At 41.3% G+C, this 13,668-nt stretch overlaps 1 protein-coding gene across 2 annotated transcripts; it reads right to left on the reverse strand.

Moving 5' to 3' along the window:
- sh3gl1a (SH3-domain GRB2-like 1a) lies at positions 1-13,540 on the reverse strand. Of its 2 annotated transcripts, XM_063219496.1 has the most exons (10): positions 13,201-13,540; positions 9,919-9,987; positions 9,487-9,559; positions 9,190-9,336; positions 8,460-8,593; positions 7,383-7,541; positions 5,083-5,186; positions 4,397-4,530; positions 3,642-3,680; positions 1-816 (listed from the first exon to the last, which is right to left on the reverse strand). In XM_063219496.1, exons 1-10 carry the CDS (start codon positions 13,243-13,245, stop codon positions 623-625), a joined length of 1,098 nt encoding a protein of 365 aa, XP_063075566.1. In that variant the 5' UTR covers positions 13,246-13,540; the 3' UTR covers positions 1-622. The 2 variants fall into 2 exon arrangements, with proteins under 2 accessions (XP_063075566.1, XP_063075567.1); XM_063219497.1 differs by lacking the exon at positions 3,642-3,680.
- Between the last annotated feature and the right edge of the window lie 128 nt (positions 13,541-13,668).

Raw genomic sequence — 13,668 nt, forward strand, 5'->3', positions numbered from 1 at the left:
TAATACAAAATAGCAGTATTTGCTGCTTTTATGCATCTGGTCTGAAAAGTTGAGTCACAAAAGTTAACGTGTCTCTAAATATCTATGCTGCATTCTCATGTCCACCACTAGAGGGAGGTAGTAATTTGCACAAAAAAACACTAACCAGCAAGAGATAGAATGGCACAGTTGCTGAAGTCAATTCATAGATACTATGTTATAATAAAAAGTAAATTAGTGATAGGACTGCTACCATAAAGACTACCAAGAAAATACACAGGAACTGATAGCAGCGGAAGCCTGATGAGTGTCTATTTCACCTGAACATCCAAAATGCAGAATTCTATTATGCAATGACTAACTCCAAATAGCATAACCACCAACCACTAGTGACCAATGTAATCCAAATAAACACATTTAACATGTGTGAAGTTTCACGGATACATTCATATTTTTTTCATTTTATAATTTTTTTTTGCATTTTACTTCATTGTTGTGGAAAGGTGCAGATATATAGCATGCATGCTTAGATAGTGGGAGCTGGCCAGAAAGGAGGTCCACACATGTGAGTGTTATCTCTCACATGCCTCCTCTCGCCTCCGCTTTCCCTTCCTCTGTCTGTCTGTCTGTCTACCTTCCCTGTTCAGCGAGGCAGAGGCACCACCACCTCCACATAGCTACAGGGGAAGAATCCTGACTGGCCACGCACCGAACCCTCAAACCAATTCTCGTCGATCTGATTGGTCAGGGTGATGACGTCGCCCTCCTGGAAGCCCAGCTCGTTGGCATTCTCGGGCTCGAAGTCGTACAGCGCCTTGCAGCATGGCTGCTCTGTAGCTATGGAAGACAAACGAGAAGGACACACAGAGACAGAGAGGGGTGGGGGGGATAAGAGAGGAGGAGAAAAAGGAGGGAGGAGAAGAGGGAGGGAGGAGAGCAGATCAGAAGAGACAGGTGATTTACAAGATGAATGATTTTGGGTATGACATAGTATGTGTTGACAAAACTTGAATTGCCTTTCCCAGAGTAGTATTGATTAGAGGAAAATAAGAAGTTCAAGCAGACTGTACTGCATGTGATCTGGACATACTGTAAGTGAATGTAAAAGGTAATGAGCGTTGTGCACAGTGGTGGGGAGATGAAGCATGTTTTATGACACACCAGTCCAGAAATGACGTGCATGAAATAAAAACCGAAATCTTAATCCAACAACCCATCTAACAAACCAGGGACTGAGGTTGCAAATTAGCTATCTAGCTATAAACCTTCCATGTATTCACATCTGCAAGTTGTGTCATGGCTCTGCCATGTCATGTTTTTAACAATGTGCATTGCATTGTCCCTGCCAAATAAACTACAAATAAATAAACAAACCACCTTTTTCAGTGTTACAAGTTAATACAATGGTTTTGTAGACTACTTACATGTAAATCACCTAGCTAGTTCAGCAATATCTCTACACTTCTTACATTTCTACGGCTCAAGACTTCATTGCTCAAGTGGAAAAATGAGTGCATGTGTCTGACTTGCTCTGTGGAGTTGAAGGATACCCATCCCAACGTCTTTTCCTGAAACTACTCAAACGGTCTCCTCCCTCTCTCCATGTGGAAAAAGCAGGATATCAAGAACAGGCTTGATCAGTGTATAGTGTACTCTATGAGGGGTATTCGGCACAAAATACCATGTGACAGTCATCCTTAGAAAACGCTGTTGCCACACTATAAACAAAAGTACCATCAGATTTTTTGTTGGCTTTTGTGCTTTATTTACGATAGGTCAGTGACAAAGGGACAGGAAACGAGTGGGGAGAGGGAAACAGGGAAGGATTGGCAACATGACTTAGGCCGGAGTCGAACCCGCGTCACTAGTGTAGTAACCTTGGGCAGTCGTGGCCTAGTGGTTAGAGAGTTGGTCTTTCAATATAGGGGTTGCAGGTTCGAATCCCCCCTAACCTCTCCCTACATCTCCATCCATGGCTGAAGTGCCCTTGAGCAAGGCACCTAACCCCAAATTGCTCCAGGGACTGTAACCAATACCCTGACAAATAATAACTGTAAGTCGCTTTGAATAAATGAAAGCGTCAGCTAAGTGAAATGTAATGTAATGTAATGTAACCTGGTGCCCTACCATTAGGCCAAGTTGGTTGATTATTATTTTCTCTATATTGGAAGACAATGGTCTGGCCTCCCAGCCAATACATGCCATTTAAAGCAAAATAATGAAATAAGTCATTGTGCAGCCCAATTCATTTTGCTCGGATATGGCAAACAAGCAAAGTTTTTAGATGCGTCCTAGCATCTCTATAAGAGGGTATATCCGTCTGTCTGTCTGTCTGTCTGTCTGTCTGTCTGTCTGTCTGTCTGTCTGTCTGTCTGTCTGTCTGTCTTTCCAGGGCCCCTTTGCATAGACGGACGCATCTTTGTCAGCCTGTCAGACTTGTTAAGAATGACCCTCAATGATTCTTGAAAGTTTGGCAAAAACACATTCCACGCTCATTTTGTAGAAAATCAATAAAAAAACGTCATGGTCAAAAACATCCAGGCCATGATCAAAGGCTCTGTTACACACATGTACATTTGTTTTCAAGGCTTAATTGAAGTTTCATTATTTTTAAGACACTTTCCCAATGAGTTCAGATCAAAATGTACTATCTTTTTTTGATTGCTCAAGATGTGTCCTATTCGTCACCGCTTTCGTACCACATTCAGTCACAGTCAGATATCTTCTAAAGACAGTAAATTCAGGCATGAACAATGCCATCTAGATTACCGAGGACCCCTTTTCAAACCTTCATACCGCATGCTATACAATCACTGAAGCTCCTGTAAGTTTACCATTTTCTCTTGAATGCGTTAATTCACTTGTACATTGCTACCGTCACAAGCATAGCAGGTCAACATTATTTCACTGGTATCTCCTGTATCTTTCACCTGATTTCATCCGCTTCATTTAAGTCATACAGTAGAGAATAAAACATGGGTAGGGCCTTTGTATTAGTAGTCAGAGTAACAGAAGTTAGCCACTCTCTGCACCATTTCCATCCATAATATTCACCTGATCATGTCTGTAAGTGTACATTTGTTTGTAGTGTGTGTCTATCATCAATCTATCGAAAGAATTTGATTGTAATTCAAACCAGGTTTTCCATCCATACACACACACACCCATACAAGTCCAAATGTACATGTGAAGAGTTCAGATGCAAAACCCCCTAACTCCATTTCTGAAGACCTGCACTTCTATATTTTTAGAGAACCCTGTTGTTGGTTTGGTTTACATTCATGTACTTGATAATACATATAAATAGTTATATTACATAAATAAAATATAAAATATGCAATTTTGATAGCTTTGTATTAAATAAAAATGAATTAAGATTATTTTCTGAAAAGGCACTTAGGGGGTTTTGCATCTGAACTCTTCATGTACAGAGACTTAGTAACACCTTTTCACCCATTCAGTGCTTGATGTCCAAATCAGAAAGGCAAAAGTGGCAGCTTCACAGTGCAAGAGCATTGTACTTTGTATTGTCATGAAAATTTAACGTATGTCCAGCACTTTTTGGCTGTTCGGGTATTGTCTGTTTCAGGAAGCCAAACCAAGCCTTTCTGATGAGGACCTATTGTCAGTACATCACCGTGACATTTCAGTAGGGGACTCACAACGCTGACGCACGGAGCTTCGGTTGAATGAGGGCGGAGCTACAACCACAAAGGATTAAACACAGAGCAAAAAGCATTCAAACAAACTTCAAAAGTGCGTACACCATGGCCACTGTGGGTATCCTCTTGATACAAGTAGTACAATCATTAACATGCGATACCAATGTCCTGTGATATGATGCCTAAGTTACGGTATATTACGCTAAAACCATTAAGTTAGAACATTAGACTAGAGGTGACCCCGCCGCCTTTTTAACGGCAATCCGTGGCAGACATCAGTCCCAGACCTGAGAAATGGAAATGAATGGAGAAGGGGGCTCACCTCTGTCAAACAATGGCTTAATAATGTGTTAATGTCCATCCACACACTATACAAGGACAACAGTTTAAGTGTGTTGCTAAATATCAACATAATTAATGTAATTTCATTTTTAAATGTATTTTATCGACTCATAGGATTTAAGTAGATATTTAGCCTGACATTTCAAATCTGCTCTTTGATTAATGTGTTACCGGTACTTCACATTAACACAGTTTGTCCATTTGTTGTCAGATGTGGGCAGGTTCTCCATTGATTTGCATTGACTGAAGGTACCTACACAAGGTGGGAGGCTGCACTTGCCGTTTCCCAGAGAAATTGGTGTGCGGATTGCCGTGTCACCTCTAGTCTAATGTTCTACCTGTATGGTTAAAACAGGCATGGAATCTGACAAGACAAGAAAAGAGAAGAGAAGAGAAGAGAATGGTCCTGTTACCTGGGGAGTAAGATGGTGGAGCAGAGGAGGGAGGAGCATAGCCCCCGTTGGAGCTCCCCTCATCGGAGTAGCTGTAGGCAGGCCTGGGCCGAGGGGTGCGTGTCTGACGAGGCTGGGCCTGGGCCTCGTTCACCCTGGACAATAGACAGACACATTAGAGAGAGAGAGAGCCATACTTGTAGGTGTGAGACAGGCTCTGTATATCTATTATTATCTATTGATCCGTGGTATTTGTCATTCCCTGTCTTGCTCTCTTTAACCCATTGTGTCCTGAAGCAACACATACGCTGCATTCTAGTTCTTGAAATTTTATTTTATTAAAGATGTGGGTATGTTAGAGCTGAATGAACACCATACTAGTGCAAAATGAAGGTTCTAGGTTTTAAATGTAACCTATTTCATGTTTGTATGTGCTTCAGAGTCTGATATATTTAGGATTTAATAGGCAGAGGGCACCTTTTCCCAAAAAGGGCTTAGGACAAAATGGGTTAAGCTGTTATTTTCCTTACCAGTCCAATCATACTGCCTTGCTTGTCCATACTACCCTGCCTATTATAATTGTCGTGGTCTATAACTAAAATGTTATAGTGTGCGAGTGTGCCTGTGTGCGCGTGCACGTGCGTGTGTGTGTGTGCGCGCGTGTGTGTGCGCGCGTGTGTGTGTGGTGTTAAAAAAAATAAGCTTACTTTTCCACCATCTTTGCAGAAAGTTCCTCCAGGACTTGTGTGGCTTGCCTGTGGTACTGCAGCTGGGACTCCACCAAAGCTGCCAGCTGACTAACCTGCTCAGCCTGCACACACACACACACATCAACCTTCTGTAGAGAAGCTACTGTAGAATCACAGTGAGAAGCCCTCATACACCGCACCGCGCCTTAGGGCACAGCTGTCATCAATCATCACTAGATGCTGCATCGCTGGATCCAAACACGCATTAGGGGGGTGCCAAAATACACAAATTGGGAGTGAAAAACTAAACATTTCACATTAAAATTACAGACGGATCATATCTTTACACCGCATTCCACATTATTATGCAAATGACATTTTTCGCTGTTTCCCCAAATAATCAATACAAATGACAGTCGTCATAATTTTCAAGTCATCAGCCATTAGAGTACAATTTAAAAGTTTTTGAATGAACCTTCCAATGATGACGGTATTTTTTTAAATAATAAAATACTTTAAATGCTCTGTTCCACATTATTACGCAAAATAGTTTTGTAGTGTTGTAATCCAAATTTCTTTCTTTTTTTCCCATTTACCTCAAAACAGTTGGAATTTGGTACCTTCTAAATTACATTTCAATGTTCAATACTTGGTGATAAGCTCTTTGTCTTAGTAACTGGAATGCTGCGATTAACATTGAAGTCAATGGTAGGGCATTGCATGGGAGTTATGGAAGCCCAGATATCCTTGATGCTTTGCTCTCAGCTGTTTTTGTTTGTTTGGTCTGGTGACCCACACTTCACTCTTCAATAGACATAAAACCCCATTGAAAATGAATGGGATGCTATGTCTGGTGAGTTAGAATGTCATCACCTCCAAAGCACCTACACGTGGCATGGAAATCTACGGGTATATTGAAGAGTGAAGTGTGGGTCACCAGACCAAACAAACAAAAACAGCTGAGAGCAAAGCATCAAGGATATCTAGGCTTCCATAACTCCCATGCAATGCCCTGCCATTGACTTCAATGTTAAACGCAGCATTCCAGTTACAGCTTATGACCAAGTTTTGAACATCGAAATGTAATTTAGAAGGTACCAAATGCCAACTGTTTTGATGTAAATGGGAAAAAAAGAAAGAAATTTGTATTACAACACTACAAAACTGCTTTGCGTAATAATTTGGAACAGAGCATTTTGGGCATTTTAAGTTTTTTGTTATTTAAAAAAATACCGTTATCATTGGAAGGTTCATTCAAAAACTTTTGAATTGTACTCTAATGGCCGATTACTTGAAAATTATGACGACTGTCATTTCTATTGATTATTTAGGAAAACGGCAAAAAATGTCATTTGCGTAATAATGTGAAATGCGGTGTATTTGTGGGCAAAGCAACAAAATCAGCAAGGGATCAAATACTTATTCTCACTGTGTATACCTAGATGACCATACATGGCAACCCACACAAAGTCATCACTTGTTGCTGAGTGCTGTTGACTGACATCGGTCTCTGTGTCCTGCTCAATTATTTACCTTTTCAACAGCTTCATCAGAACTAGTTTTCATGCTGCCCACCCACAACATTTGACCTTCTCATTTTATGGCGAAAACCAGGATTGTTTTTCTGCAATAAAAACACGAGGGGACGCTCTTTGAACGCAAGTGCCTCAGGTGGAAGTGAGTGTGTGGTGGGTCTCATCATGCTATAAGGTGAAACTTCCACTTTCACAAAACCGCAACTTCTCCTTTAATGGGCTCTCCTAGACATCTTCCCACCCACCACACCCAGAGGATTTCATCAGCATGACGGGTCCATAGCTTTCTCACGGTCCGGGTACGAGACCTACGTATCCTGCAGTCTCATGGTCTTACATAGTACGTGGCAATACGCATCTGAAATGCCACTGAAATAGCCACAGTATTTCCCGGTTGTTTACTTTTATGCTCATGTCTGTCTGTAAGGAGGGGTGTGCTCAGTGCTGTGTTGCACAGGAAGTACTCAGCTACTCAAACAGGTCATTTCCAAATCTTGGGTGCTCTGCTGGATCCAACACTATTCTTGATTTAATTATAGCTTTAAGGGGTCACATGAACACATAAAGGAAATAAAACAGTACATCAGTGATATAAATATTGGAAACATTTTTTTGTGCAATCCATGTATGGGAAAGAGAGTGAGAGAGAGAGAGTGACAGTGAGAGAGCGAGACAGAGCGAGAGAGAGCGAGAGCGAGAGCGAGAGCGAGAGCGAGAGAGAGAGAAAGCAAGAGAGAGCACGACAGAGAGAGAGTACGTGAGAGGAAGTGTGTGTGTTCTTACATCAGTTGCCAGCAGGTTGTGCATGCTACTCTCTGCCGCCTCTCTTGACTCCTCAAATTTCTCCATTGCCTGGCGCAGCTCCTCGTCAGGAATCTTCCCCTGCCTTTTCTTCTTGTAATCAAAGTCCAGCCGCCTGCTCTCCATTTTTTTCAGGTGATGCTGTGAGGATTAGAGGTTGAGTACAGTACAGTAGCCTAGACAGTGCCATTTTCTGGTCCACTAGAACAGTGGTTTTTAACCTTGCTTTCTTCACGCACCCCCCTTACCTGTGCCCAAGACAAGCCGCGCACCCCCCACCCAAATTTCTACACGTGTATACTGTATACGCACTAAAAAAAGGATTTAAGTGATTCATTACAATAATTATTGTTTGAAACATTAACCAATACCTCAATGCCTTTACATGGGGACCAAAACATGTAATTTGGTCTTGATATGGTCTAATTATAATGTTTGCTAGCAGAATTTTGGTCACAACCTCAACACAAAGGTTAAGAACCACTGCACTATAAGACCATGCTTTCTAGTGGTGTCAACAATGATCGATTCGGCGATCCGATCCAATCCAATGCGGGGCATGGACGATCCAGGATCGATGCGGCAAGTTCCAGGATCGATGCAGCAATTTTTTTAAGTTTCAATTACTTCCGTGGATATTTCGAGAGCAAATTAATGTTAAATTAAATAAAAGTACTTCAAAGCATTGCAAGACTGATCCAGACTGATACAGAAAACAGCCAATAAATTGTTACTCAGTATCTGACTACTTGTATTGCCTTATGACTGATGAAACATTTGCTTTCCTTTCAGTAGAAATATAATTCATTGCAATGCATTGTAGAATTGAATCGGATCGGATCGAATCGCATAGAATCGAATCGAATCGGATCGCTACCTCCCGAATCGTGATCGAATCGGATCGTGAGGGCAGTGCCAATCCACACCACTAATGCTTTAATTTTCTTTACACAGCTTTTTTTTTCTAATTTACATGGAAAAGCACAAGCAATTATTGAGGAAATTAGGATATTATTGAGGAAATGTTGAAATGTAAGGTCCAATGCATTATTTATGTACCTGAATGTCTTTCAGGTCCTTGTCAACCAGGGTCTGGAAAGGGTCAATGAAGTTCTGCTTGACGTCTATATCCAGTGAGTCCTTCACCTCCGCCAGTCTCCTCATAGACTCTCCAACCTCAAGGAGGGCTCCACCTTTCAATTATCAAACAAGAAATATACTGTAGGCCTACGTTATGCCAAGTAAGGCTATATCTGAGAGTGTTTGGTTCAGTGAATGACCTTTTAACTGCCGCTATGCAGCCATCACTCTAGTATAAAAAGATCTTTAACATACACAAGGTAACACTTTATAATACAGACTCCTTGTTAAGCATTAGATATGACATTTATTAAGCATTATTCAAACCTTAAATAACCCTTTGTAAAACATTTGTTAACCATTATCTCTTTATTAGTTAATGAGTTTTTCCACATGTATTGGTAGTTTAACCGTATTCCCCACTACACGTATGATAATGCAAGTTTCAAGTAGAACACAATACGCCCTGAAGAAGGCCATAAGGGCGAAACGCGTAGGCATTGTAGCCAAATAAAAAAGGAAAAAAATTGCAACCTTGAGTGCCTCAGCATCTGTCTACCTGGACCAAGTTTGAGAACCCCTGCATTGATGAGCACCAAGGAAAAGGTGAAGACCCAGAAGCAATCCAATTACCTGCTTGTGTTTGATTCAAGTAGAACATTTAAATGTGACATTAGCCAATCAGTCAAACACGGCCCCTCTCTCTTACCAAAGTTGGTGCCTGATCCCAGCTCTTGGGCATACTTCATCATGCACTCCCCAAGGAGGCCCTCTGCCTGAGGGTAGCCTGGGCTACGGGGCTGCTGCCCTCTGATTTTGGACACCGAGGACATCATGGAGAGCTTTGCTCTGGATGCTGGGACGGGACACAATCAGTAGTGAGACAGAACAAAATAACAAAGCTGTTGGTAAGAAAAGACAAGAGGGAGTGATATGGGGGAGGGAGGGTCCAAGTAAAGGCAAGAAAGGGTGGGGATGGCAGTGCAGCAGCAGCAGAACACCTCACCTGGATTAGGCTGGAGAAACTCTGTTGTTCTACCCAGGACGTCCACTATGGCTTTGCTTGTTATGTCAGCTTTCTATTCATTACACAGAATAAAGTAATTGAATAAGCAATTCATTTCGAAAAGATCACTTTTTCCACAACTAGATCCTAACCCATTCTTGTGCCAAGTCATATGATTATGCATTATGTTCTGCCTGGCAACGATTTATGCTTTGGTCAGTATATGCGAGTCTATGCTAATTAAAATTAATAAACATATGTACCACATCTATTCAATTGTAGTGCTTGTCTTGAAAACATTAAAGAAAATATTAAAGAAGACAAAAAACAGTGTGATGGGTGGTTCTTGACATACATAGTTGCTCAATCTAGGAGAGCATCAAGAGAGTGGGAGTTAACTGCAATACAAAACCACCATGGCACGTCACTCACTCGCTCAAGCTCTATGAAGTCCTCATCGAGTTTGGTTCCCTCTGCATTCCCCACTTTCTCACTCATCAACTAGAGAGAGAGAGAGAGAGAGAGAGAGAGAGAGAGAGAGAGAGAGAGAGAGAGAGAGAGAGAGAGAGAGAGAGAGAGACTCATTTTCGATCATCTCATTTTTGTTGCAAAAACAGAACAGACAAACACCCGGTGTTTGCAGTTACAATACACTCAGTTGAGGTTATTGGTTACAGTCCACCGAGCAATGTGGGGTTAGGTACTTTCAACCATGGATGGAGGTGTAGGGAGAGGTCAGGTGGGATTTGAACCTACATCTCCCAGATGGAAAGGCAATCTCTCAAAGCACTAGGCCACGGCTGCCCCCATTAGCCCTCAAACATTCATTTCAGTTTGTATATTATACTCGTTTGCTTTAACATTACAGGACCTAGGACTTACTGTCAATTATTTTGATTGTAGAAAGGCTTCAGTCATTTCAACAGTTGTACATTGTGATTGCGCACAATGGAACAGTAATCTCTACCACTGATACAGAATAGAGTAGTAGTATACTATATAATAGTACACAGTATACATAAGTTATCTCCACTGTACACTGAATGGAATGACCACTTGTTTCCACGATGTACCCAGAATTGCTATATTCTCCACACCAAGTTCTATAACTGTTTTGCATACTGTAGGAATGTTATATAAAACAGTTGGGGTTTTGCAATAACATGTTTTTGAATGGCTGAATCTTTCTACCTTGATAAAAACTGCAGTTAAAATCACATGGCAAGTTCTCAAAGGTGATGGTGATGGTGATGTAATGTGGGCTGGAATGAGCACTGAGACATCATGTTAGATAACCTTCATTCTTTTGACTGCTTTCCTTGAAGCTCTCAATGTCAGTAAACATGTGGCGCACCTTCCTGGCTCTTCACAACATACTGGCCTCAGTGATTAGCGCACTTAAACACTGTTAAACACTGCACTGTGTAATATTTTTAGTAGTTAATTTCCAGAATTCATGCTGCATGACAAATGTTACCTTTTCCATGAATACTTACCACTACCATCAAAGTCTAAGTATTCATTATGACTGGAAAAATCACATTTTTCATAGGTGAAAAGGGGGACCCCATGTTCCGGCATTTTGAATTTCCAGAAATAGACATTTTTAGCAAAACTTAAGCAATACTTTGGTCATACTAGTAAACAACCATTAGTTTATTCTTTAGTAAATATTCATGAAAATATCAAATTTGGCAATAGTTTCAATGAGTAGCATAGCTGCAATACCTACTTTGGCTACCATCCTACACAGTGTACCTGTAACGGCACGCTTTGTATTTGACACATAAAACAGAAAGAAAATGTTTAAAAAGAAAGAAGAGGAGCATTTCTCACAATCTCAGAGTATTTAGGAAGTAGGCTAAATCTGTGCCAGGAATGGATCTGACTATGTATCAAAAATGGTCTGACTTTGCCATAAAAAGTTTTGCCACTTCGGCTGGAAAAGTTCATGTAGTCCCCACAGTTATTCTCCTCCTTTCTTTCTTTCCCCGAGATCTCATTTGAAATGTTTTCCCTCAGATCAGCAAAATTCACTCCTGAATGCCATTGCTCTTTCCCTCCACACACACACGCTCATGAGTGAAGGGGAAACACAGCACTTCCTCTTCACCAGTTACGCCTAGTGACTGTATCGGCTCGGATTTGTGCAGCCTTCTGTGTTTTGCAACTGCAGCAAAGCAGGGAACTGACTTTCATGAAATGTAACGGAGCAATAAGAAGGCAAACACAAAAGCTGATTTATCAAACTAGCATTTTCATTTAGTATGATTCCCTCTCCTCTAACCCCCTCCCACACACACTTGCGCTGTTGATCGACGCTGCTAGCACTGGAGAGAGGAGATTTGCATTAATATGACCGAACAGAAGCATGTTTATTATCTGTCCATCAGATTCCCTCTGGACCACCCAACCCATACCCTGAACCCTGTTGGAGTACATCACAGTTGATTGTATGCATTTCACTGAAAAGGTAGACTCTAACTGAAGTGTAGACTCAAACACTGACTCCATTGTATAAGGCCTCGCCGTATAACTCGGAACAGCTGTGCCACAGGCCCCAGTGAGCTATGTGCTAGGAGATCATTCGAAAAAAACACCTCAAACCCAGAGATTTCATATGGGCCCTTAGGTAAGTGGTGTTTATTGATATTTTTGTTTTCATAAGATTTATTTCTTTTTAAGGACAAGGTATGCATGAATGCTAGTTCTCTGTTTTGATTTAGTCTAACCCCCACTACACCTGACCCACACTGAGAAGAGAGAGAGAGGGGGATGGGGTGAGAGAGAAAAGGAGGGTGAGGGTTACCAGGCAGGTATGCATTACAGTGGAATCTGGTCTGACAGCTTTGCAGCACACAGAATTGTGTCATTCTTTTTTAAAGAGTCAAGACCAACACCCAAGCCAATGTAAAGTAAACCAGACAAAGGCAAGGCAACACACTGTGTCCTTACCATTTTTCCACATGTGTTGTCCCAAAACAGACCCGGATAGCATAGCAAATGCAGCCATATGAATACAGGCGTGCAAGATGCTGGCTTGCTGTTTGCCTTGTCATGCACCTCTCCATTTTTCTCCAGCCTGCAGCCTTATGCATACAATGGCAAGGAATAGCAACATTTTTTATAGCAACTTTTTATGTTGCCCATTGGAGAATACCAGGGAGGAAATATCCCACTGATACAACCCCCCAAGCAATGGCCAACAAATGTAGGCCTAAACTGTAATTCTACTAAACTGTAGAATGAAAAAAAAAATCAGCGCAGACTATTGGCACCTTGCGACCATAACTTCATCATGCTGAACTAGATCAAAAACAACAAGAAGGCGTTGAGCATAAGATTCCCCAGAAATCAAAATGACAAATATGCCTGCGTAAATAAACCGACAGACTGCAGTGCCGAAAAACACTGACAATAAAAATAGCCTACAGGAGCCAGAACAGCCAAAGCTTATCATTCAATTTGATAACTTGTAAAGTTTGGGCAAAAGTTGAAGTATTAGTGTGAAGTTTGCTTGACTTGCATCTTCGTGTTTGATCAACACACGATACTTTGCCGTCTGTCTACACAAGTGATTGTGGCAAAAATGAAACGGTATTTTTTAACCAATGTGTTGCGTACACAAGGACCTTAACGTTTAAGTTAATCGTGAAAGTTCCGCCAACGTTGGCCTCCAAGTGAAGTGCGTAAAGTTGAAAACTTATGTCTCACCTGACTTGCTTTATAAAACTGCTTCTTCAACCCAGCCACAGACATCTTTGCCAAAGGTGTTGACGTTCAAAGTAGTGATAATAGAGAAATATGTAAAGCAAATTAGCCTATCTTATTTAACAGAGCTCCTCTTTTCCAAAGTTTCATCAAATCGATGTCTTTAAATTCCACTACGTCTTCACCGCACTCCGATCTTCGCGTCTTCAAAACTTCAGCGCCAGGCAAATGAAGTTGCGGTTTGGAAAGGGGAAATAACAGCTACTTCCGGGTCATTTAAATACATTTGTTGCTGATTTTACCTTCACACGATACAATTTCTATATTAAGTTTTATTAACCCGGAGGTGTGTGTTTGAATATGGTACGACAACTGCGTTGTTGTTAGAGGCGAATATGCGTAATCTGACCGATTAGGCGGAGGGCAGTATTTTGAACTCAGACCATCATAGTCCTTTGCAGTAGAACAGCA

Source organism: Engraulis encrasicolus, chromosome 16 (assembly GCF_034702125.1).
Source record: "Engraulis encrasicolus isolate BLACKSEA-1 chromosome 16, IST_EnEncr_1.0, whole genome shotgun sequence".
Taxonomy (NCBI): domain Eukaryota; kingdom Metazoa; phylum Chordata; class Actinopteri; order Clupeiformes; family Engraulidae; genus Engraulis; species Engraulis encrasicolus.